We start from the raw sequence: 26,698 nt of genomic DNA, 5'->3' as shown, positions 1-26,698 counted from the left end.
TACACACATATACATTTAGTACACCAACTGTATATTCCGGATACATGTATATTTATTAATAATGTTTATACATATTATGTATTTAGCATATTTTCTTAAACATAGTATAAAAATATATAGTTAAATACATTTCAGTATAAGTGTGTACCAACTACTGCATGAGCCACACATCCTAAAAAAATAATCTGTTGTCTATGAGAAATTCAAATTTACCTGGCATTCTTTTGCGTGCGTGCTAAGTCTGGCAACCCTGTTGCTGGACCCAGAGCCAGGCCCTTGACAGCTCGGAAGGAATGTATTTATCCGGGGGGTGCCTGTATTTTCTCCCTGCTCTAGCAAGAGACCCCCAAATTCACTGGGTCACTCCTCCGAGGCAAGAGGCAATGACCGTAGGAAGCTGTCGGCCCTCGGGGTAGGGGTCAGGGGCTGGGTCCTGGGGACAGCGGGGAGCGGGGCGGACTCTCTAGGGCAGGGCGCCAGCCCTAACCATCCGAGAGACCAACAATCAAAGGACAGGACTCCCTTTTGCCTCCAGAGGTCCGAGGAGGAGTGGGAAGGGGGTTCGTGGTCGGGACTCCGGGCCGCCCGGACCTCGGGAGTGCCGGGGACCTGCCCTGCGGCCGTGAGGCGTCGGCGGGGCTGCGGGAGCGCAGCGGCGTTCCCGCCACAGAGGTTCGGGCCGCAGGGTCCGGGCCGCAGGGTCCAGGAAGGGGTCCCGGATGTCCCGGCTCCTCCTCGGCCTCCTCGCGCCCCCTGGCGGCCGCAGCTGGACACGCGGCACGCACTGAGTCAGTTCCCGCCTGAATCTGAACACCTGCACTGAACACCTGCATTGAAGGGGGAGAGTCCTGGGGGAGGCAGTGCTTCACGGACAGGGCAGAAGAAAGTGACCCTTTCAACCGAAGGCACCTCTTTCAGGGTCTTCAGAGACAAGGGAATAACTGAGCTCCTGGTCAAAAGTTGCCCAGGAACAACCTCACTATTTCTGAGAGCACTTTTGCCCATGACTTCTGCAGGTATTAGCTTAATGCTCTGCTAGCCCCACCACTTAGAATAACTTGCATTAAATGGGATGAAGAGTCCATCTTTTCAAACACAAGACTTGCCAAAGTGTAAGAAAAATGTAAGTGGATATCTTGCTTACTCAGAATTAATAATATCCTCAGGCTCTTGCTGCAAACTCAAAAAGATCAAGGTCTCAGGCCTTGTTTTACCTGATTCACACAATGAGTCCATCCTCTCCACTTCCCACAATGCTGTGTGCACGTTCTCTAGGTGGACAGGAAAGTCAGGAGGCAGACGTTCTAGTGAAAATTGAAAGCAAGGAGTCCTAGCAGCCGACTGACTGTCTCCCTCCTTCTCCACCCCAAGCAAGTTAATTGACAAATACTGTCAAAGTCTTCACAGTGAGTGGTAATTTTATGTGTCAGTTTGCCTGGGCCAAAGGACTCTCATTATTTCAAACACAGGTCTGGATGTTGCTGTAAAGGTAGTTTTAAAATGAGATTACCAGTTTGATCAATAGACTCTGAGTAAGGTAGATTATCCTCCATAATGTGAGTGGGTCTCATCCAATCTGTTGAAGAGATCAAAAGGGAAAAGATTGACTTCCCCCCAGGAAGTGGGATTTCTGCCTCCAAGCTGCCTTTGGACTCAAGACTGCATCAACCCTTCCCTGGTCTCCAAGGCTGCCAGCAGCCACCCTAGAGATTTGGGGCCTGCCCGGCCTGTACAGAGGATGAGATGGCTGGATGGCATCACTGACCAATGGACATGAGTTTGAGTAAACTCTGGGAGCTGATGATGGACAGGGAGGCCTGGAGTGCTACAGTCCATGGGATCGCAGAGTCGGACATAACTGAGCGACTGAACTGAACTGACTGAACTGAGCCTGTTTGAACCAATTCCTTAAAATGCCTGTCTGTCTCTCTGTCTCTCAGACACATAGATATAGAGATGTCTATAACTGGCTGGCACCCGGCTCAGTCCAGACTCAGTCCAGCTCATCCCTCTTGCCTACTGCAGAACCTGGCTTCAGCAATTCCCCTCCCTTGTCTTGTAAGTTTTTCCTCTCTAGTAGATGATTTCCTTCTGCATAAAATACACTGTTATTTCATTTCTCTTCCAGCCACTACTCTCTGGTCTTTTCCACAAGACCCCCTTTGGTCTTTTTGTAGCAATATTCCTCTAAAGAGTTACTTGCACTCTTTCTCCAGTTTTCTCCTCCCATTCTCTGTTTGCCTTTTTTATCATGAAATACAACACATATACAAAAAAGGGTGGGGGGTGCAAGGTAAAAACCGAACCATACTGCTTAATGATTTATTTGAAACAAATACCTTTGCTAAAATAGCACAGAAGCCTTCCTCAGGCCCTCTCCCACTTCCCTGTCTGCCCCTAAAGGTAGCCACCATCCTGACTTTTATGACCAACACTTGCTTGATTTATTTTGTTGTTTTGCCTTGTAGGCATGCATCCCTCAACACTGTAGTTTTACCTGGTTTTTGAACTTTAACAGTAGGATAATAAAAAAAATGGATTCTGATCCTGGCCTCTTTCATGCAATATCATGTTAGTAAATTCACCCATGTTGACAAATGTGACTGCATTTCATTTATTTTCATTACTTTATAAAACCCCATTGCACTAGTTATCTATTTCTGTGTAAAAAATTACCCCAAGATTTAGTGGGCAGAAACTAGCATTAATGATATGACCTACCTCCTGAAAGTCAGGGATCATTTATGGCTTAGCTGGGTATTCTGGCTTTGGGTGTCTCGTGTAGCTGCAGTTAAGCCGTTGCCTGAGATTATAATCACTGAAGACTTAGACTGAGTTGGAAGATCCTCTTCCACTTTCACTAACATGGCTGTTGACAAGAGTGTTGCCACAGGGGCCTCTCCACAGGGCTGCTTCATGACATAGATTCCCCAGAGCAAACAGTCCAAAAGGAAAAAAAAAAAAATGTGATTGAAGGAGCTCCCAAGATGGAAGCTTCAATGTTTTGTGTAACCTAATCTCAGAAGTGACACATTGCTGCTGTAAGCTGTTGATCACACAGATCATCCTTGTCTAGTGTGGGAGGGGACCACCAAGGGTGTGAGCACCAGGAGGCAGGCATCACTGGGGGTCATCTTGGAGGCTGCCCACCTCAACCTTTGTATAAACATAGAAAACTTGATTTATCCATTCTATTATCAATCAATATTTAGGTTACTTCTAGTTTGGGACTGTTATGAATAGGGCTTCTGTGAACATTCTTATACATGCCTACTGGTGCATATATACATGCATTTCTGCTGGATAAATTCCTAAAGGTGTAATTTCTAAGTCACTGTCTATGCATGTCAAGTTTAGTGTGTGTGGCGGGGGGGATCGGGGTGTGCTCAGTCATTCAGTTGTGTCCCACTCTTTCCGACCCTATGGACCCTATGGAGCCTGCCAGGCGCCTCTATCCATGGGGTTTCCCAGGCAAGAATACCAGAGTGGGTTGCCATTTCCTCTTCCAGGGGATCTTCACCATTCAGGGACTGAACCAGAGTCTCCTGAGTCTCCTGAATTGGTAGGTGGATTCTTTATCACTGAGCCACCTGAGAAACCCCATCAAGTTTAATAACAAATGGCACACTGTTTTATACAGTAATCTACAAAGTTATAAGCCTATCGGGAGTAGATGAGATTTCCAGTTGTCCTCAGTATCACTTGGCATTGTCAATCTCTTCAACTTCTGCCATTCTCATGAGTTTGTAGTGATATCTCACTGCAGTTTTCATTTGCATTCCCTGATGGCTAAAGGGTTTGATCAGCTTTTTGTGTGTCTTTTTGGACCTTAGGATACAGTGTTTTGTGAACTGTAGTAGATATGGAGACGTGGTACTCAGCTCCTCCTTCCAGGAAGGACTTACTGCCCAGCGGCAGGCAGTGTGGTCCCCAGACAGCCTCCAACCAGCACCTTCTTCAGGGTCAGCCTCAACAGCAGAGAAACACCTTGTCCAAGGTCATGCTCTTCCTGGAACGCTCTGCTCCGGCTGAGCAAGGCGCAACTGCATCAGCCTGACACGGGACACAGGACACATCGATGAGCAACCTCCGCTGGATTAGCCTGGGCTTTGCTGAGTCTGCCTCGAAGTTCAGCTCCTTTCTCCTCCCAGATCTGCTTCTTCTCCCTTTGGTTCACAATAAGCATCTTGATTCTTACAAACATCTCATACCACAAACTCCTTCTCATGGTCTGCTTCTGAAAAACCCAGTCTGTGACACAAAGTGTCTTTTTAAGGCTATTGCCCATTTTCCTAATGAGTTATCTGCCTTTTTTCCTTACCAGTTTTGTCAGCATGTTTTATTTAATATGGATACAAGTCCTTTGTGAAATACATGTGTGGCAAATATCTCTCCCACTATAGGGCTTGCTGTTTCATTTCTTTATTGTGTTTTTGAACAGAAGTCCTTTATTTGGATATAATTCAGTTTCTCAATTTTCTTTCCTTTTTAGACATGCTCATTGTATGCTACCCTAAGGTCATGAATAAATTCTCCTATATTTCAAAAACATTCGTTGTTTTGTCTTTCAATTTTAGACTTACATGCAACCTGGAATTAATTATTGTATAAAGCATGAGACAGAAGCCTTACATCTTTTTTTTTAACCAAATGGATTTCCTATTGTCCCAGCACCATATTTTGAAAATGCCTTCCTTTCCCCCATTGTCTGCAGTGCCAAACTGTCACATATATTAAATGTGTGAGTCTATCTGCACGTGTGGGATTGTTTCTGGATTCCCACTCTGAGTCATTGGCCTCTTTGTCTGCTCTGGTCCCAATACTGCAGTTATAATTCCCATTTGGAATTTCAAGCCTGCTTGGAGTAGGGTTTTTGTCTCCAATTGTTCCACTGAAATGGCTCTTATAGAGATCAACACCTTCTACCTTCAAAATATGCACATCCCAAATCCAAACACTGCACCCCACCTCCACATGGCTGCCAGCCCATAGAAGCCCCAACTTGGACAAAAGGAGAGCTATGCAGGCATAGAGGCTTCCCTGGTGGCTCAGACTGTAAAGAATCTGCCTGCAATGCAGGAGACCCAGGTTCAATCCCTGCTCAGGAAGATCCCCTGGAGAAGGGAATGGCAACCCATGCCAGTATTCTTGCCCGAAGAATCCCATGGACAGAGGTGTAGGGCTACAGTCAATAAGGTCGTAAAGAGTTGGACCTCACTGAGCAACTAACACTTCCTTTCCTTCATACAGGCATACCTGGTTTTATTGTGCTTTTTTTCTTTTTTATAAATTGAAAGTTTTTGACAACTCTGTTTCAAGAAAGTCTATCAAGCCCATTTTTCTACAGAATTTGCCTACTTCATGTCTTTGTGTCACAATTTGGTAATTCTCACAATATTTCAAGCTTTTTCTCTATATTTGTTGTGAAGATTTGTAAGCGTAATCTTTGATATTACTACTGCAAAAAGATTGACTTGCTGAAGTCTCAATGATGGTGCTTTAGCAATAAAGTATTTTTAATTAAGGTGCATATGTTTTTTTAGACATAATGCTATTGCACACTGTTATAGTATCATGCAAATATAAGTTTTATATGCACTGGGAAACCGAAAAAAGAACCTTGTGACTCACTTTATTGCGATACCTGCTTTGCTGCAGTGGTCTGGAACGAGGCTGCAGTCTCTGAGGTCTGTCTTTATATTACCCATTGCCTCATAACACATGTTAAAATTCCAGGGAGAATTCTTCAGTAACCTTCTAATTGGTCGTCTTACTTCAACCCCTCTCTCCTTCGTTTGTTCTTTTTTTTAAAACACAATAGCCAGAGGAATCCTTTGAAGACATAAGCCAGATCCTGTCATTCCTCTGTTCAAAACCCAGTAGTGGCTCTTCCTTCACTCAGAGCAGAAACCACAGTCTTTAAACAACCTTCAGGGCCTTTCCTGCTGCGCCCTTGGCCTTCCATGTCTCTGAGCTCATCTGCTGCTGTTCTCCCCTGACTCTGCTCCAGCCACTTTGATGTCCTGTTTGCTGCTCCCCACGCTTGCCAGCTGCTTCTGGCTTACAGCCTGTGTGTCAGCTTCGTCCTCTGACTAGAACACTCTTCACCCAAACATCTACACGGTTAACTTCTTCACCCCTTGGCCCAAATGTCAGCTTTGAGATGAGACCCATCTTGACCACAAAAATCAAAACCTGTTTTCCATCTGCCCGCTTTGCTTTTCTCTACTTTCTTTTTCCCACCACTCTTTTCACCATCAATGTGTGCGTGCATGCTCAGTCATGTCCAACTCTTTGAGACCCCATGGACTGTAGCCCGCCAGGCTCCTCTGTCCATGGGGATTCTCCAGGCAAGAATACTGGAGTGGGTTGCCATGCCCTTCTCCAGAGGATCTTCCCGACCCAGGGATTGAATGGGAGTCTCCTGCATTGGCCGCAGATTCTTTACCACTGAGCCACCTGGGAAGCCCCATCACCTTCAGTGATACTATATAAATGATCTATCGATTATGTTTATTGTCCATTCTTTCTCCTCTTCTAGAACGTCTCCAGGGATCTTTGTCTGCTTTTTTTTCCCGTGTTGCTCTCTTTGCATCCCAAGCACCCAGAACTGTAAAGCACAGTCTACTGTTTGCGCATCCTCTGCCCCTCCCCTCTACTTCCGGTGCCTGCACCTGCAGCCCGTGGAGGAGTCCAGGCAGTGATGCGCTTCCGCTCTCGCCCTGCTATTGGAAGCAGCAGTGCAAGTTGAGACATGGGGATTGTTCAGCGTAGCCCCTGTGGGGCAAGGTGCCTGGGTCCCAGCTCCAGGTCTGTCACCAGCTGTGACAGGTCACGTCTCTTATCTTCGTTTCCATGTCTCTCCCTCAGGTCAGTCCCTGCCCTCTGTGGGCACAGATGGGAGTGTGACTTACTGCGAATCAGAGCTGGGGACAGGGAGCCTGCCAGGGCCTCAGCACATACACTCGAGCTCTCATTAACTCCCCACTGTAATGCCGATGGAGGTAGCGCCAAGACTAAAATCCGTGGATTTTGCTTCCATACCTATACCCCGGGCTCTTTTATTAGGCTGTGGAGGGGGTTGAGGGAGGGGAGGTGTGGGCAGGCACTTGGTTCAATCAGATTCTAAGTACCTAGTACTAAATGCAAAGAAAACTTTACAAATTATACCAAGGGAGATGATTTTTTCTCGTTCTAAATATTATTCTTTCAACACACCGAAACAGTCACAATTCTACTCAAAATTCAAACCTAAGCTCATCTGAAACGTGCTGCTCCTGAGGTGTCATTCCTGACACTCAAAGCGATATCCTGTCATTAAGTCGGAAGACGAAAGATGTGGGGGCTCAGTGTATAAAGAAATAAAGCTGTGAGTCATAACACTAGTTTCATCTCCAATTCTCAAGAGCTCCCTGCGAAAAATCGCATTAATCCTTCTAAGTTCCCTGATAATAGACCCAGATCAGCACTTGGTGAGTGGGGTGGGTAGATGGAGCAGGATCTTCTCCTCGGGATGATGAAGGAACTGCGGAGTTCTGAACAGGGACTTGGTGGTGGGGAGGGCTGCAACTCCGACACTTGGAAGGGAGGCCCTGCTTCCCTTCAACTGGGGGCACCTCTCTCGGTGTTCCTCTTTCTCTCTCTCACTCATATATGTGCTGTCATGTCAAAAAGAGGAACTGTAGGCTCCTGGAAAAATTTGAAAAGGTGATGTACAGCATCGTCGGCAACTGGAGTTGCAAGAAAAGTGGCAGAGAATCAAGAAATTTAAAAGCTGGAGACACTGTGGATGCAATTATAGACTAATTCCACAAAGATATAGATGTGGATTAATTCTTAAAAACGAGAGAGGCTATAGTTACCCCTGTAATATTACTGTCTCCTTGGAAGTCCTCAGTGCACTTTAAATAAAAATGATTTTTTTTAAAAGTCACTCATTGAATTTTAGTCACAGGCTTAAGTTTTCATTGAAATAATCAGCAAATATGACTATCCTCTCAATTTATTTGCATCATCTCTAAATACTTTTCACAGGAAAAAAATAAATATTCTTTCAAAGGATGATCAGATGCCAGCACAACTGTTCAGAAGAATATTTCAGAGGTCCCTCGATTATTTCAGTCAAAGATGTTCCAAAGACTTCTTGGACTTGGGTAGCATCTTAGGAAAAAGGAATGGCAGCTATTCTACAAGGATCCAGACTCACTTGGAGGCACACTTTCAGTTTGTTGGGAAGAGTGTGATTTAGGAGAGAAGGTGGATGGGTGTTGGCGAAGGACACATTTTGGGTTGAGGTTTTGGGGAAAGGCACAGAGGCAATTATCAAAAGATTTTATGGTTACAATATATAACAACTATAGTGTTCATTTTTAGACACCCATTTTTCCACTGTCACACTGCTTTGGATTCAATTTGGAAAATTCTGGACCTTTTTTTAGTTGGCACACATGTTAAGTAAACTGTCTTCAACTGTAACAGAATTATCTTTGACAATAAAACATTTATAAGAGGTTTATTGTCAAGGAGGACGGTCTCACTGGTCCTGCTGCTGCTGCTAAGTCACTTCAGTCGTGTCCAACTCTGTGTGACCCCATAGACGGCAGCCCACCAGGCTCCCCCGTCTCTGGGATTCTCCAGGCAAGAACACTGGAGTGGGTTGCCATTTCCTTCTCCAATGCATGAAAGTAAAAAGTGAAAGTGAAGTCATTCAGTCGTGTTCGAGTCTTCATGACCCCATGGACTGCAACCCACCAGGCTCCTCCATCCATGGGATTTTCCAGGCAAGAGTACTGGAGTGGGGTGCCATCCACTCCTCCAGGGAATCTTCCCGACCCAGGGATCAAACCCGTCTCTTGTGTCTCCTTTATTGCAGGCGGATTCTTTACCTGTTGAACCACCGGGGAAGCTCATGTCTTTGTAAATAGAGATACTATATATTTTGAATTCCAACTTTTGAGGCAATTTTCTATAAGCTATCTCATGTTTCTGCAAATCCTGTGAGCAGAGGCACACTGCTTTTGTTCCAAACTATCCTTTTATATTTGCATAAGGAACAGCCTGGGAAGAAAGAGTACCTCCCTCTTGGGCAGCTATGCTTGCATACACTTTAGAGAGGTTTCTTGAGCTCAAAATTCCTCAGCATATGCATGCAGCATCCACCTGGGTTGCTCCACATCGGCCTCATGGAACTTGGGGGACAGAGGAGTAACTAGGCAACAGGATGCTGTCTGTGATGCCTCTGACTTGGGGGTCTCCTATCTTCTGCCAGCATCCATGACCCTGCACAGGGTGTTAGCTTGCAGAGTCAGACCCTTTCATGGTTTTTGACGCTTACCATCCAAAAACTAATTTTGTACAATAAAAGGATTTCTTTGTCCTACCCGACTTCCCACTTCTCTCAGGCAAACAATCTGATACAATTCTAGCACAATTAATAAATGTGGATTGTCTTCTGGAGTTTGCTGCAAAGGGGCTCAATGGATCAAGCCAGAAAACCAAGAAGTTTAATATATTAAAAGACATATATAAGAAAGAAAACACTAAGGAGGAAGGAGGTAAGCCTAGAAGGTGATGATAGAAATAAATTACACAGCATGTCTTTAATTTTGGTTGTCTTACAAACTAAACCACTCTTTTGCTAAAGAAAATTATAGCCCATTGCCCTCTACCGGAACCAAGCCAGAAACGACAGGAAAGTGGTTTAAAGTTCTTTCTGAAATTTGCTGATATCCTTTGTGGTATCCAGGGGTTTCCCAGGTGGCTCAGGGTACAGAATCCTCCAGCCAATGCAGGAGACATGTGTTTGATCCCTGGGTCAGGAAGATCCCCTGAAGAAGGAAAAGGCAACCCTTTCCAGTATTCTCACCTGGAAAAACCCATGGACAGAGGAGCCTGGCGGGTTACAGACCATGGGGTCTCAAAGACGAGGACACGATTTGGCAACTTAACAACAAAGTGGTATCCACTGCAGCAGTTATGCAGATTTTAAAATATAAACTTCAGGTGTTCACGAAGGTAAAAGGTACACAGCTCCCTTTGCATACCAAGCCTGACAGGTTAGTGCGAGACCATCTAGTGCTGAAGAGTGGACAGCCCTTCTCACTCACCTGCCATCTGTAGCAGCCACTGAGTGCAGGGACCACTACCAGAGCTGCAGACTTTGCTGGAAGTCCCTGAAGCCGTACCTAGCACTTCTGCCCTCACCTGTCCCACGTTCATTCTGTGGACAACAGCTGCCTAGAACCCTCTGCTCATCTATTAACCCTGTCACCATACTTGCTCAGTTCCACCTCAGAAAATAACCACTTTGCTACACAGTGAATGCTGGCCCTTCAACTCTAGCAAAGGAGCATCATCTCGGGAACTCAAATGTTAAGTACTAAAACCCCAAACCTTCATTTCTGCTTAAATGGCACTATACCAACACTTTAAACAGCACTACAGCAACACTTTAAGGTAGCGTATCCAGATATTTGATCAAGCATTGAAATCAGAAAAAAATGTCTAATACGCCAATAAATGTATTTATTTATAAATTATAGAAGTGTACAATTGTACAATATATTATGTACATTATAAAACACACAAAAATAGAAATTTAAAAGGTTGAGATTAAATACAAACAACCACTTTAACATTTTCCCAATAGACTGATTACTGCATACTCCTGGGAGGTACACATCCCCACCTAAAACCACAGCCCTAAAGCATGCCAATGATTGCTAGATTTGAATTTTTAGCTAGTTACAGAGAAATGTACAAGATCACAGCTTTTTTAAGTTTTGCAAAATAGCCTGAGCATCAAGTTTAAATGTGAAGATGCTTGATGCTAACTTTTTAAGACATAATTGGAGTAATCACTGCACAGCTAGTAAAATGTCACATTATAGCTCACTGATAGCTGTCTCAGTTATCATAGAGCAGATTAAACTGGGGATTCTGTAAAACTTAATATTTGGGGAGGAAAAGATTTAAAGAAACATTCAAAACGAATAAATAGCTAGCACCTAAAAAAAAAAAAAAAAAAAAAAAACCTCCTCTGCCTACAGTGTAAAAACAAATGAAAAAATGCATTCCAAACAATGACCATTAGAATGCAAACGGATTAAAATAGATTGCCATACATTTATTTGCCTGCATTTAATACCTCTGAGCCGTAAGAACACAAACTCTTTTTTTTAAATAGCCCCAGTGTCTGATCAGACCTGGACATAATGAAATTCAGTAAACAGGTGATGAACAATGAACAACTCTTTGAAAAATACGTGAGATGTGGAATTACATTTGGAATTACAATTGTTGCTAAAGACCACTCCAGTATTTGTCTTTGCTTGGCTGAAGTAAATGACTGGATAAATGTTGTGGTCAAGAATAACATGCTCAGAGCCTCTTTACATTCCTTCACACCCTTGCTCCCCTTTCCCACATCAGTCCGTTGGTGTCCGCCTGCTCTGCTTCTACCCAGGACTTGAGCTTCCCCCATCGCGGGGGAGCCCTACAGCCAGACAGGCTCATCCTTCTCCAGCACGCAGTGCAAGCTGGGATAAAGAGAACACAGTTATGTTCTACACAGAAAACCTTATTCCATGTACTCCTTAATTTAAAAAAAATTCACAAAAAAATTTTTTTGTTAAAGGATATGAACACCTGACTTTGAGACTGAGATATGCACATAGGGCTTCAATCAAGTTGTGCAACAAAAATTTATAACTGAAAGACTTTCACTGATGGTCTCCTCTGGAGGAGTACCTTTTAATAGGTACTTCACCAATTCAAAAAGATAAAAATACTACACAATTTAAGTGGCTTAATTTCATTTAAAAAAAAAAAAAACCTTTCACTTTACATACACACACTGATGGTTTTCATCTATATGTTTATCTGTTCTGTTGACAAAATGTTAGTGTTTCTTGATGGGACCAAACTGAAACTACACTTAATGAAAGTTCCATTTAATCAAATGCACACAAGGGTAAATTAGCTAGTGTATCTCAAGAGAAGGAAAGAAGGGATGCAGAGTTCAGAGACATGCTGGAGAGAATGATAAAATGAAAGCTCAGTCATTTCACTGTGGCAATATGGAAAGAGCTTACTTAAAGTACTCATTAGAGGAAAACGTGTTATTGGCTGTGAAGTACAGATATATCACACAAATGGCAAAGCAACACAGACCAGTCGGATTTCCTAATGAGGTAATGCTGTTTTTTTAAGCATTGTGGTGAGTTACTAGGTTGTGAAATCGTCCTCTAGTCTTAAAAAATGAGAAAGCCAGTTGTTTGAATAACTTATAAAACCTCTTTAAGACAAAACAGCCACTAGAATAAGTACTTTTCTTGAAAAGCACCTTTCAAGAAAACCAGGACTGTGTAGTGACACTTTGTTTCATTTGCTCATTTTCACAGCGCCTACGTTTTCTCTCACCTCTCCTTTCCCTGGATGCTACTGGCTGGCTCACTCCCTTCCACCTCACTTAGATGACCAGCAGCTTCCCAGCAAAACCTCACCTGAAAATTAAACCTACCCTCTACCTACAAAATGAAACAAATCCTCACAAACAAATCAGTGGTACTCCTGCTTGCCAAGGAAGGGTCTCATTAACACCTTTAAAACAAAAACAGACGATGGAGGCTCCAGAGAAAAAAATCTGCTTTGACCATATTATAGGAAATACTACATCCTAAATTTAGAACAACAAAAAAAATTCATGCTTTGGTAAATTTCAAATTTTATTTCCAACTAGTGCAGTAACAAAATACCAGTGGTAGTTCTGCATGGGAAGTGGCAACCTTTTAAATAAACAAGGCCACAAATTAGTATTCTGACAGCACTTGGATCTATGGAGATTTTGATAGGGGAGGATTATTACCATCAGTACTATAATATAAACTTATGTTTCCTCCATATTTAGTAACAAAAATATTCATTTTACTTCAATAATTCATCATGTACACATGTCTACCCTTTGTAAGCATGATCCTTGCAGGGTGTACTGTGTGAGAGTGTGAGGGGGAAGTTCCCCCCGATCACAGGTTTTTCTATAGTATACACAAATAGCAGTCACTTAAGCAGTCATGGACAGTATTACTAAATTTTTAGTTGAAAAATAAAAGAATGAGTTCTCCTATATATCCCTTTCTGGGAGTAAAAAGACACACACCATTACAAACATAAAATGAGTCAAACTTCTATTTTATTGACAGGAGTCCAAAATGAATACAAAAAAATGCCTCCTTTGCATGTTATATTTTACCTTAAAAGGCTTCTGATAAGAGTCAGGTAGATTAAAAGCTAAGAATGTATTTCAGCTTTTATAGTGACCTTTTTTTAAAAAGGTTTAGTAACACAAGTCACCAACATCAGAGAACGTATGGTCCCATAATCATTTTTAGATCTACAGCTTATAAAAAGAATTAGATCCTGCATTGATCTGCTAAAATAGAGGCTTAAAAATGTTTTAAGCCATTAAAAGCCGTTTTTATAATCTATCTGGTAACTCTGGGCAATTAAGAAAAGGAAAATCCCAAAACGTAGCCCTCTAGATTATGTGGAATGTGACAGAATGCCAACTTATGACCAAGATAGGCAAAAATAAAATATTTAAAGCTATGAATGGAGCTGTTATAAATAGTTTTATATCACTGCAAAATGTCCGTAAATGAATAATAGAGCTTATTAAGACATTAAAACTTGAGCAGATGTTACTTAAAACATTTGTGGTGTTTATCACACATACTTTAATGTTAAAACTAAAGCTAAACAAAGAAAGGTCACTCATTTATAGATTGTTTTTCATGTACCTTTACTTTTACTGGGACCATAGATGATCAGGTAATACATAGCCCACACTTCTGGACAGTTATAACAAAGGGTTTATTATCATTTGCAGATGAAATAAATGCACCACCCCATACCTGAAAGGCTTTCACAAACCTTAAGCATCTTTCAGACTGCACCAAGGCACCACCAATGCCTTGGTAACACACCAATTTCTAGCAACACTTCCCTCAACATCAGTTCTGCACTGCTTTTGGTTTATTATACACTTCCGAAACAGCTAAAATTTGCAAATATGTGCAAATGTTGTGGTCCATGCTTAGTCATCATCTTCCTCCTCTTCTTCCTCTTCCTCAAAGCTGTCTTCAAAGCCCTCGCTGTCCTCCTGGTCTTCGTCCCCCTCTATTGCTGTATCCCACTGTGGGTGATTTTCTGGCACAGGCTTAGCCTCATGAACTTCCAACTAGAAAAAAGAATTAAATGCAGACATTAGAAATCTGGGGAGGAATTATGTAAGAAATATCTGGCAAAGAAAAGATTATCTTTGACAGCAACACTTGTAAAGAAAAGATTACATCTTTTAACTCTAAATTTAACACATTTAAGAACAGATAATCATCCACAAAATAAAAACATGAATCTAGTAACATGTTAGTATAGTTAAGTTTCTAGTGTAGTTTAATAGAATGATTTTACAGGAGCTATATACTATTCATTCTGCAGTATGAAAGATGAATAATTCTGACTCTTGAGCAGGAACACTGTTCTTAATAAGTCTTCCATGGATGGGAAAAAAGTTCAAGTGTGACTTCCAAAGAGGTATTTGCAGCCTCCAGACTACTCATGAAGTTAACATCCTATAGCCAATGGAAAGAAATACAGTGCCCTCATGGGGAAAAAAAGCCACACCTTTGTTGGCTCCTTTCAGTTGAGTCCCAGAACACAGTGCACAATCTCTCTAACACAACAGCATGCCTTATATGAAAAGCTCAAGAGACTTCCCTGGTGGCTAAGATGGTAAAGCCTCTGCCTACAACGTGGGAGACCCGGGTTTGATCCCTGGGTTGGGAAGATCCCCTAGAGAAGGAAATGGCAACCCACTCCAGTACTTCTGCCTGGAAAATCCCATAGACACAGTCCACACAGGATCGCAAAGAAACGGACATGACTAAGGAGCTTCCCTACTTTCACACATGAAATGGTAACATTGATGACAATGTGCTTCAGATGATACTCACACAAGTGTATACTCTAAAATGCAATACATGTGCCTTTCTAAAGAAAACAGAAACCATCTGGTGAGGCCCTATAAAGGTATGGCATATTGTCAGTTCAGTTCAGTTCTGTCGCTCAGCTGTGTCCGACTCTGTGACCTATCACGCTGCTAAGTTATACTCAAGGTTCTAAATCATCATACTCCTTTAACACAAGTTTATTATTGAGAGCAGTCCATCAAGTGTATTATATTAAACTATGAGAGGACCTCTTTCCCTGGTATTCTACATTTCAAAACTAGAACTGCTTCCCCAAGATGTAATACACTTATTCAAATAGACAACCTTATTTTTTTAAGTTCCCTTTATTACCTCAAAAATGTATAGAAAATTTTTTTGCATGGTTTGATTCACTCTTTTTCTCTGTATATCTCTCTTCTTCCTTCTTTCTCAGGTATTTGAAAATTTCTCAAAAAGGAGGAAGTGGTAACTTTCATTTTCCACACAAGTATAATAATGCAAATCCATACCCATCATAGATTAAAAAAAAATTCATTTTCAAAAAAACTTTATTATAAGAGTATAGTTGATTGACAGGGTGTATAGCAAAAAGAATCAGTTATACATATATGTAAATCCACTGTTTTTTTTTTTTTTTTAAAGATTCTTTTCCCATATGGGCATTATAGAGTACTGAGTAAAGTTCCCTATGCTATACAGCATGTTCTTATTAGCTATCTATTTTATATACATAGTAGTATGCATATGATCAATCCCAATCTCCCAATTTATCCCTGCCCCCTCACTTTTATCACCCCAGTAACCATAAGTCTGTTTTCTACATCTGTGACTCTACTTCTGTTTTGTAAATAAGTTCATTTGTATTTTTAGTGTGCACATATAAACAATATCATATAATATTTGTTTTTCTATGTCTGACTTACTTCATTCAGTATGACAATTTCTAGGGAACACCACATTTACAGCACAGTCACTATTCTTACCTTCAGTGGTTTAATCTGATCCAAACCCATATAGGAGTCTGATCTCAGAAACACTGTATATTGATAATTTCCAGGCTTGCCTGGTGCAGGAAACTTCAGTTCTACCTAGAAGATAAATCAGAACTTAAAACCTGTATTTTAAAGAGTGGAAGAAACAATAGCTCCCTCCTAACATATTTAGACCAGAGAGTATTTAATAGCCAGTGCTTACTCAGAAGACAGAAGAGGTCCTAACACATGTTACAAAAGTTCTAATGACAACAAATATATTTACATATATGACAGTTGTGTCATATATATACTATGTAAAAAGGAAATAAAAATAAGCAGAATTGATGGGGGTAATTTCTATCTCCAGAATTCAAGAAAACATATTTAAAGCAACCAAGTTCTATCTTGATAACTTAAAGAAATGAAGAAGGGTATAAAAGTAAAATAAATGCAATGTTGAACTAAAACAGACTTCACCAAACAGGAATAGTTCTTGCCAAATTTTCTTATTTCTAGAACAAATGTTGAGAGAACAGAAAATACATTCATCATACATATATATATATATATATATATGTCTCTGCCCTCAGTCACAGGCACAGAACTTCTCAAATCCCTGTAATTCCAAAGTGACAAGAGCACATAAGGAGCATCTTCTTTTCTAAAATTTGGTCTTTGGATCTGGTTCCTGACACTGAGCTGACAAATCCTTTGGAATTTCCTAGATGATAAGAATAAGTTCTCTTCTAATGAGGCAACTCTTGGTCTCCTAGATGAGGACCAGTCACCAGAAAGCCCAAGCCATGAGTAGAAGCCTGGAACTTTTAGTCCCACCCCCTACTTTCTGGAGAGAGGATGAAAACTGAGTTAATGATCAATTATGCCTATGTGATAAAGCCTCCATAAAAATACCAAAATAAGGGGTTCAGGGAGCTTTCAAACTGGTGAACACACAGAAGTGCTGGGAGAGCGGATTGCTCAGAGCAGGGAAGCTCGACATCCCTTCCCATATACCTTGCCCCATGTATCTCTTTCATCTGGATATTCATCTACTTCATCATACTATTTTCATAATAAACTGGTAAATATGTTACCCTGAGTTCTTTGAGTCATTCTGGCAAATTACTGAACCCAAGGAGGGGATCATGGGAGCCATGATTTACAGCCAGTTGATCAGAAGTACAGGTGACAAGCTGGGACTTGCAATTGGCATCTAAAGATGGGCAGCAGGGCAACAGCAGTCTTCTGGGACTGAACCTTAATTTGAGCTGTCTGGGGAAATAGTGTCAGCACTGGGTTAAACCACAGGACACTCAGCTGGTGTCACAGAGAAAAAGAGGTCAAAACCATGGATGAATGGTCTATGGGGGCATGATAATATGCCTGCAACATTCTTCTGAATCTCACAAACTGAGAGGTAATGAACATACTACACTGGACCATTCTTTCTCCCTATGGAGAAATAGACATTAAACAACACCTACCAGAATTACAATGCACAGAGCCTCTAATTCATTAATTCTACCTCCATCCTATAGATGTGTTTGAATGATATGAGGTTATTCATTGCAGCAAAAGACAAGAAACACCTTGTAAGTCCTCTAAAGAGCTGAGCACTGAATAAATAAACTTCCACACTAAAGAATATCATGCAGCTGTAAAAACAGACAATGAAGCTTTTTTCTATATTAATATGGTACAAATTCTAAGTTTTATCACTGAGAAAAAGGCAAGGTGCAGAACATGATGTATGCTACTTTTTGTGCAAAACTGGGGAGACTATACCTATGTATATGCTTGTACTTTACTACAATATCACATGAAGAATAAATAAAAATTTGGTGATATTGATGGTTTCCAGGAAGTGGAATGGGTGACTGAGAGACAGGAATACAAGAAGTTTCAGTGTGTGCACTTCTGTATATCTTCTGAAACACTAACTAGGCAAATGTATAATCCATTCAAAAATGGGTAAAATTTAAATTTTAAAAAATGTTAAAATTACTCTGTGAAAGAGATAGCCATAAGTTGGCACTATCACTAAGTGTCAAACAACAATAAACTACTTTAAACATTTACTACTTGGTTAGAAGGTAGGAAAAAACTTTTGGGATTTAAAAATCATCATTACAGAACTCTCTTGAAATTCAAAAGCTTTGCTCTTGTCCACCACGTCCAGGTAGACAGAACCATCTTTCTAAAAAACTAACGTAAAGAAACCAAGAAGAAAAACAAGGAAATCCAAGGGCAAAATATGTTCATCACAATGCTATTTAAGTGATGTCACTGACAGTGGACAATGCAAATAAAAAATTCCACTTTAACAAATGAATCACTAGTACTTACATTTGTTTTTAACACAAAAGCACTAATTCAATGAGGATACAAACCATAATTTCTGAGCACTAATCCAAAAAGGATAAAACTCATAAAGGTTTGTAGAACATAACTAAATTCTGGAGATATGGTAAGGCAAATATTCTTAAGACAGCAACAGTGAAAACTCCCCAAAATAAGCTGAGAACAAGGTTTTAAAAGACCACCAAGCTGTCTACCTAAATTTAATATTATATCAATTTCCAATGAGCTCCCTCCAAAAGCTGTCAGAGAACAGTTACAAAATGTGTTTTCAATAAAATGCAATAAGCCATATATGATAAATGGATTCCTATACTATTTTCTATACCTAAATAACGTTGTTGGATACTTACCTCTTCCGTATCTTTTAGTGTACACACATGATATGGCATAGATATTAATGTCTGTTCCTTCCTATCTGCGATATAAAGCCACCACCATTCTTGCTTTTCCTGCAAAGAAAAAAAGAGAAGAGTATAAATAGCCATAAAGAATTACAGAAATACAGTTTCACCTTATCTCATTTTAGGGGTATGGTTACTCCTTGGTACCTGAGGGGGGCTGATTTCAGACAAGTTCCCCTTTCACCCCTACAATGCAGATACCAAAATCCATGAATGCTCGAATCTCTTACATATATTGGTGCAGTACTTGCATATAACCTATGCACATACTCCTGTACACCTTATCTAGCCTCTAGATTAGATTACTTATAATATCTAATACAGTGTAATTGCTATGCCAATACCCAGAAAATTCAAGTTTGCCTTTTTGGACTGTCTGGAATCCACCCCTCAACATTTTCAATCCACAGGTGATCAAATCCCACAGATACAGAGGGCCAACTGTATTGCCCTTTAGCTACTGCTATATCCCCAGCACAGACACCATGGTTGGTACAAAATACAATAAACATTTACTGAATGAATAAATTTTTCTTAGAGCCACTCTCCAACAAAAGAATTTTGTATATAATTTTGGGGTTTCAAATAGCCCCTTAAACCCTACTGATGAACCTCTGTATTTTAAAAACTCCTGATTAACCTTAAATGATAAAAGATATGTTAAAAAAGCAAAACAGTATAAGCTATCACGAATTCATCTAGCAAATAATTTTAGTAATCTTACCTAGTAATAAGCAAAAGACAGAAAGTAGGAGTGGAAGGGACTTGGGTAACAGTATCAGAAATCAATACATTAAAACATGTTACTTTCATGACAGCATCTGAGATTCTAACAATCTATTTGTACCATTTACGGTACATGATTTCAATAAGCTCAGCATTTCGGTTGTACTACATAAAAGATTAGGAACAGAAAAAGGGCTGGGTAAAGAAATTGCCACCAGAGTGCACAATGATAGCAGGAAACACTGACAGGAGACAAAAATCTATTTAAAAAAAAAAAAAAAAAATTTGAAGACCAGTCTGGGAGCACCAAACTTCAGTGTGGTCAGCAACCACCAGTGCATCACAGCACAGATCAGTAACTTTTTATTCATTCACTTCACATCCACCGTTTAAGAATGGGATAGGGAAGATACCTTTCTAAAATGGCTTTTAAAAAGTTCTGGAGCTAGAAATAACATAAATTGTAGGATACGCCAATTAACCAAAGCAACACTAGAGTCTCAATTATCCAAGAAAAGTTTTAAAAAAATAACTTTTTATTGAAAATAGTTTCATAGGAAAAATGTCTATATCTTTAAGCCAAAATCACTTGTGCTTTCTATTTTATTTCAATCTTAAGACATTAAAATACAGTTTATTATCTTCCTAATAATGGTACACTAAGCTCAACTAAAAGCTTTGTTTAAATGCCTTAAACTCCAAGGCAATGCAACATTAATAAACAGGATAACAAATCATAAGTGGATGACTAACTCGACTTCTGCTTAATCCAAGGGTTAGGACTACTACAACAAAAGGTAGAGGTGTATACATATGTCTTTCTACGTGTGTTTTGCACACACAAAATGGGCAGAAACATAACAGACTCAAAGTGCAGTACTGTTGTACTCACAGGAGAACAGGATCCACAAGTCTGTTACATAAAATGTCGTGGTCTAGTTGGCCCGCCACGTTTGGAGATACAGAACCCACAGATTTACAGGGCCAAAGAGTCTGCTGTAACTACTCAACTCTGCCATTGTGTTACAGAAAGAATGTGTGGCTCTGTTCCAATAAAACTTCATTTACAATAATACTTCATTTATAAAACAAGCTGGGAGGCAGATTTGTCTGCAGGCAGTGGTCTGCCAATGTCTATTTCAAAGTCATCCAGACCTAATTACTTCACTTCTTGAAACCTCACCTTTTTTCTCTGTTAAGTGATGAATGCCTACCTCAAGTTGTGTTGTGAAGATAAACTGAGATAATACCAAAAAATACCTGTTAAAATGTCTAGGACACAGAGTCCAATAAAATTACAGTTATATCAATATAACCACTCTGGAAAACAGTATGGAAGAGCCTCAAAAAATGAAAACTAGAGCAGCGCCCGCAGCTCCGGCTCAGGTCCGCCTCGCTCCGTGGCGGCCATCAGACCCCTGGGCTCAGGCTCGAGGGGCTGGGAGCTGCGCGTTCCGCTCGGGCACAGCGACACCGCCCTCCCCGCGCGCTCCTCCCCGAGGAGCCGAGTCCGCGCCCGGCCCGCCCGCCCGGCGCTGCCCCGGCCCTCTCGGCCCGCGTGAGGCCGCCCGCGCCCGGCCCCGCCGCCGCCGCCGCCATGGGCTGTCTCGGAAACAGCAAGACCGAGGACCAGCGCAACGAGGAGAAGGCGCAGCGCGAGGCCAACAAGAAGATCGAGAAACAGCTGCAGAAGGACAAGCAGGTCTACCGGGCCACGCACCGTCTGCTGCTGCTGGGTGCTGGAGAATCTGGTAAAAGCACCATTGTGAAGCAAATGAGGATCCTGCATGTTAATGGGTTTAATGGAGAGGGCGGCGAAGAGGACCCGCAGGCTGCAAGGAGCAACAGCGATGGACTATATAACCCCTAGATGATGGCTTCAATTTCTCATCTTCCCGGCTATGTCCTATCACACTTTGCATGCTGGATTTGCCCGTCTTAGGAACTTCTAATAAGAATACTATTCTGTTGTGGGGGGGGGTGGGGGGATGGGGCCCCAACTCCTAACCTCTAAAGATAACTGAAAAAAAAAAAAAAAAACAACAAAAAAAGTAATCCCTAATTGACAAATATGTAGTGTATCAACCACCCAAAGCATCTACATAAACAGTGATTGACAGCTTACTGTACCAAAAGTTGGCATTTGAGAGCTATGACCCCTCTCTATTGAACCACACCTCCTGTATACTTCCTAGATGCTATGCTAGATCCCTGACTGAACCCTACTAATACCTACTAACCGCCTGCTCTTCTATCTGTGACTCTGTTCTACAAGTTAAAACTTAAGTATTAACAAATGTGATAAATAAAAATTCTCTGCATGTCTCAGCAAAAAAAAAAAAAAAAAAAATGAAAACTACAACTACTGTATGATTCAGCAATTTTACTTCTAGCAATTTACCCCAAGAAAAAAAAAAAAGACACTAATTTGAAAAGATATGTGCACATCAATTCATTGCACCATTATTTACAATATTCAAAATATGCAAGCAACTGAAGTGTCCACTGATGGATGAATAGACAAAGAAGGTACATATAAACAACGGAATATTACTCAAGCCATAAGAAATCAAAATCTTGACATCAGAAACAACATGGATGGACCTAGAGGATATCATGCTAAGCGAAGTCAGAGAATACAAAATACCATGATCTCGCTTATTTGTAGAATCTAAAAAACGAAACAAAATAAGATGAAAACAGGCTCATAGACACAGAGAACAAATATGTGAGAGGGGTGGAAGTGGCGGGGGAAATAATGAAGGAGATTTGGAAGAGATATTAATAAATAAGTCATGTGATATAATGTACAGCATAAGGAAGATGATCAATAATATTATAGTAACTCTGTATGGGAACAGACGGTTACCAGACTTACTGCGGTGATCATCTCATAATGTGTGCAAATATCAAACTACTAGATGGTACACCTAAATCTAACACAATGTATGTCAACTATATTTCAATAACAAAGTTATGATTATTAATGAGGTAAACATTTCTATATTTAAGCAGTCTGACATTTCATTTTCAGAAACATCATTACTAGAACATACATGTTCAAGAATGTGCATTTATTCTTTATCTCTACTTAGAGAATGCCTCTCACTGCCCCAAATCTATTTGATTAAAATGAGATTCATTCAAGAAAAATAAACATTAAGAAGCTAGTGATTATCCAAAAGTCTGCAAGCAATAAATGCTGGAGAGGGTGTGGAGAAAAGGGAACCCTCTTACACTGTTGGTGGGATTGCAAACTAGTTACAGCCACTATGGAGAACAGTGTGGAGATTCCTTAAAAAATTGCAAATAGAACTGCCGTATGACCCAGCAATCCCACTGCTGGGCATACACACCGAGGAAACCAGAATAGAAAGAGACATGTGTACCCCAATGTTCATCGCAGCACTGTTTATAATAGCCAGGACATGGAAACAACCTAGATGTCCATCAGCAGATGAATGGATAAGAAAGCTGTGGTACATATACACAATGGAGTATTACTCAGCCATTAAAAAGAATACATTTGAATCAGTTCTAATGAGATAGATGAAACTGGAGCCAATTATACCCAGTGAAGTAAGCCAGAAAGAAAAACACCAATACAGTATACGGACACATATATATGGAATTTAGAAAGATGGTAATGATGACCCTGTATGTGAGACAGCAAAAGAGACACAGATATGTAGAGCGGACTTTTGGACTCTGTGGGAGAGGGAGAGGGTGGGATGATCTGGGAGAATGGCATTGAAACATGTATACTATCATGTAGGAAATGAATTGCCAGTCTATGTTCGATGCAGGATACACAATGCTTGGGGCTGGTGCACAGGGATGATCCAGAGAGATGATATGGGGTGGGAGGGGGTTCATGTTTGGGAACTCATGTACACCCGTGGTGGATTCATGTCAATGTATGGCAAAACCAATACAGTATTGTAAAGTAAAATAAAGTAAAAATAAAAATTTAATAAAAAAAATAAGTAAAAATAAATAAATTTAAAAAAGAAGCTAGTGATTGCCAACCTATGGCACTGCACCCAGATTCTCTTGATGCACATGGTTAAAGTAGAAAAGAGTCTCTACCATGAGTTATTTGCATTTTAAACAAAACTGGTTTTTTGTTGCATGGGATTCCCAACCATTCTTGTTAAATATATGAGTTTTAATAACATTTAAGTCAATTATTAACATAAAACTTTAAGTAATGTAAGTGGTTAGTATGGTGTGTAGGTAGGTAAATGAGAAGGTAGACAGGTAGAAGTTAGGAAAATCCCAAATAAAGTCTATCTGATAAACGGCACTTTGAGATGTTTTACCATGCAGATAAAATTACAAGAAGGCACTTTTCACTGCTAAAATGTTGTAAGGGAGTAAATGAATGCTTTGCTTGTTAACTAAGCATGGTCTAAAATGAAGCTGTCTATTATAAGGGTACAAATTATGCAGCTTACAACATCCCATGGTACTTTTAAAACCAATCAATGAATGAAATTTATTCGCTTGATTTCAGGAGCCCTGGTGTTGGCAGACTATACTGCAATGGGCGAAATGCCCCTAACAGATGGGCTATAGCTCAGGACGTGCCAGAAGATCAGGATGCACAGTAAGATGGAATCCTGGGCTGACTGCTCTCCAAGTCAAAAAACAAAAGTCTGTGCATAGCCACTCATTTATTAGGAGAGCCAAATTACCAGTAATAGGAACTTGCCTTCAGCAGCCCCCAGCAACTATAGATTGACATTCTAGAGCAGAAAGCATATTTATACATGAAATCACCCACCAAACGTAAGTGGTGAGCAGAAGGTTCTGAGGCAAAGCTGTGAAGCAGTCTGTGGAACAGTTTCCCTGAACTAAGAGGCAATAGTCCTTGACCTCTAGCCACAGAGAATTATCTGCAAAAGCAGTATGTCAAGATCTCAAATTGATCTCAAATTCATCTGAAAGACAAACAGCCTATTAAAGAGATCAAAAGCTGAACAGGCCACAAGCACAAGGGAACAAAGAACATCGCAATGATCAGTCTGGAGCTTGGGGATCAGCTCTTACTAAACTTAGTGGGTCCCTCAGGCCTGGGCTTGCCTTCTTCCCATGGATCAGGGCAATTATCAGAACAAGTCTAGTGTCTCCGCATGGCCAGTATAGGACCCTCAGAAAAAAATCCATGAGCAGAATTTAAGAACATTTTCATCCTATTCAAAACATGGCAGAAGTATGAGACTCACAAAAGCCACACAAAGTCACAGGCAAAATATGCATTTGTCTGATTAAGACTGCCTGGACTGCAAATGAGAAATCATCAGTAAGTACAACCCTCAGTAATCCGGGCACAGAGGAGACAAAAGCCCAGGACAACAACAAGGTACTTAAAAAGTTCACAATCCTCCTTCTAAACAACTCATTTACTCAAAGTAATGCATATTGAAATATATGCTTCAAAAATGTGACATATAGAGAATACACATTTAGCGCATCTGAGTCAGTATACGCTACAGAGAGGATAAGAGTCAATTCACGCTACAGAAAAGATAAAGAGCAACTAAAAAATATCTGACTAGAAGAAGGAAAACACTAGGCTGTGGAAACTCACCTCAGGAAAGTAAAGACTATAGACAGGATGTGTTATCTTTGATTTGGTTTCCAGTAGTGCTCTCTCCTTTCGCTGAATACTTTGTTGTAATTCTTGCCATTCCTAGTAAAGTGAAAATTAGAAATAATGGAAATCACGCATGTTTTCGATCATTTTGAAGGGTGTCTATCTTCTTCCAGATGGCGTTCCTGACAATGCTAAATACTAGAGTTCAGTCCCACAAATCTGATCACTTCCCTGCTCAAAACGTACAATGCTTCTTTTCATAAAGCAAATCTAACCTGTCTAGCAAGAACTACATTGCCAATCATGCCCTGACCTGAGCCAGTCTCTCCAGTCTCCTGTCACTGCTTTCCTCTCTTCACTTTTTATTCTCGTCATTTCAAACTGCTAGACCTCCCTGACCTCACCAGCTACGTCACTCTTAAACCTTGTTTGGATTTTTGCTTTCTTTTTTCTCTACCTGGCAAATTCCTACTCATTATTTTTTCAGGAGTACCTGGAGCCTAAAGTACAAGTTCCTGGGTCCCACAGACCATCCTCTCAGAGCTGAGTTGATCACTCTTTTCCTTGTGCCATCACTGCCCCTTGCACAATGTGCACAGTCTCTTTCGTACTATCATATTTATTCACTAGGCTGCCTTCCCCTTCAGGCTACTATCGTTCAAGAGCAGAAATTGTTTCACATTTGGCTTTCTATTCCTATTAATATTTACTATTTGTATAATTATTTGTCAACTGAATGAATGCATTTTTGGTCATTTGAAGAAATAAGTTTATCAAAACCCCAAAGTCACCTCTACTAACCCTAATATAATCAGAAAGAAATATGTCAACTTTCTGTCAAAGCAAGGATGCTGTGTTTAGTCGCTCAGTTGTGTTCAACTTTTCTGTGACCCCATGGACTGCAGCCTGCCAGGCTCCTGTCCATGGGATTCTCCAAGCAGGAATACTGGAATGGGTTGCCATGCCCTTCTGCAGGGGATCTTCCTAACCCAGGGATCTGCTGTGTCTCCTGCACTGTAGACGGATTCCTACCCACTGAGCCATAATCAGAAAGAAATATGTCAACTCCTTCTCAAAGAAAGGGAGGGGTGATTATTTCTTTGATAGGTTTTAATTTCATGGCAACCAACTTAATTCTCAAAGTACGAAAACACTCAAGGGCTAGCAACTGCTAAAAACAGACATCCGTATTTTTCTCCCATGCCAAAGACAAGTACTTTATCTCCTTATATTTTTATCCTTTGCCCTTTCTCCCCTCCCTTTTTTTTTTTTTTTGGCCTCTGCTTTTGCTTCAGAGGCTATTCAGGGAATCTCTTTACAATTCCTAAACCACAGAAGTTACTTTTAGACCAATGGCCCAGTCAAGAACACCACAAACACTAGAAAAAAAAGAATTGGCTGATCAAGTTACAGTTCATCTGCAGTGAGCATCTATGGGCCATTATTTGTTCACCAAATATTCTTTTCTGCAGCTTTCTCATAAGTCGTGTGCAACTTCATGCCACGCCATCAGATTTTTTTTTATTCCCTATACCCTCACCTGGAGAAGGCAATGGCAACCCACTCTAGTACTCTTGCCTGGAAAATCCCATGGATGGAGGAGCCTGGTAGGCTGCAGTCCATGGGGTT

At 40.7% G+C, this 26,698-nt stretch overlaps 2 protein-coding genes across 2 annotated transcripts in view; one reads left to right on the top strand and one right to left on the bottom strand.

Annotated features, from left to right (window-relative positions):
• Window positions 1-10,502: 10,502 nt before the first annotated feature.
• Window positions 10,503-26,698, bottom strand: part of SEC63 (SEC63 homolog, protein translocation regulator) — a 65,790-nt gene continuing 49,594 nt past the window's right edge. The window contains exons 18-21 of the mRNA XM_040238561.1: window positions 25,064-25,165; window positions 18,694-18,792; window positions 15,992-16,096; window positions 10,503-14,236 (exon numbers count right to left, since the gene is read on the bottom strand). Of these exons, the coding sequence (XP_040094495.1) occupies window positions 14,093-14,236; window positions 15,992-16,096; window positions 18,694-18,792; window positions 25,064-25,165 (450 nt within the window). The 3' untranslated portion in view covers window positions 10,503-14,092. The remainder of the gene's footprint in view (window positions 14,237-15,991; window positions 16,097-18,693; window positions 18,793-25,063; window positions 25,166-26,698) is intronic.
• LOC120862548 (guanine nucleotide-binding protein G(s) subunit alpha-like) lies at window positions 20,834-21,820 on the top strand. Its single transcript, XM_040238577.1, has one exon. It carries the CDS (start codon window positions 21,068-21,070, stop codon window positions 21,338-21,340), a length of 273 nt encoding a protein of 90 aa, XP_040094511.1. The 5' UTR covers window positions 20,834-21,067; the 3' UTR covers window positions 21,341-21,820.

Source organism: Oryx dammah, unplaced genomic scaffold (genome assembly GCF_014754425.2).
Source record: "Oryx dammah isolate SB20612 unplaced genomic scaffold, SCBI_Odam_1.1 HiC_scaffold_4, whole genome shotgun sequence".
Lineage (NCBI taxonomy): Eukaryota > Metazoa > Chordata > Mammalia > Artiodactyla > Bovidae > Oryx > Oryx dammah.
Note: the sequence above shows the minus strand (reverse complement) of the source record. Positions and strands in the feature narration are given on the sequence as shown.

What these genes read in the sequence shown, in the direction of transcription:
- LOC120862548 (XM_040238577.1), top strand. Translation starts at nt 21,068, where the DNA reads ATGGGCTGTCTCGGAAACAGCAAGACCGAGGACCAGCGCAACGAGGAG.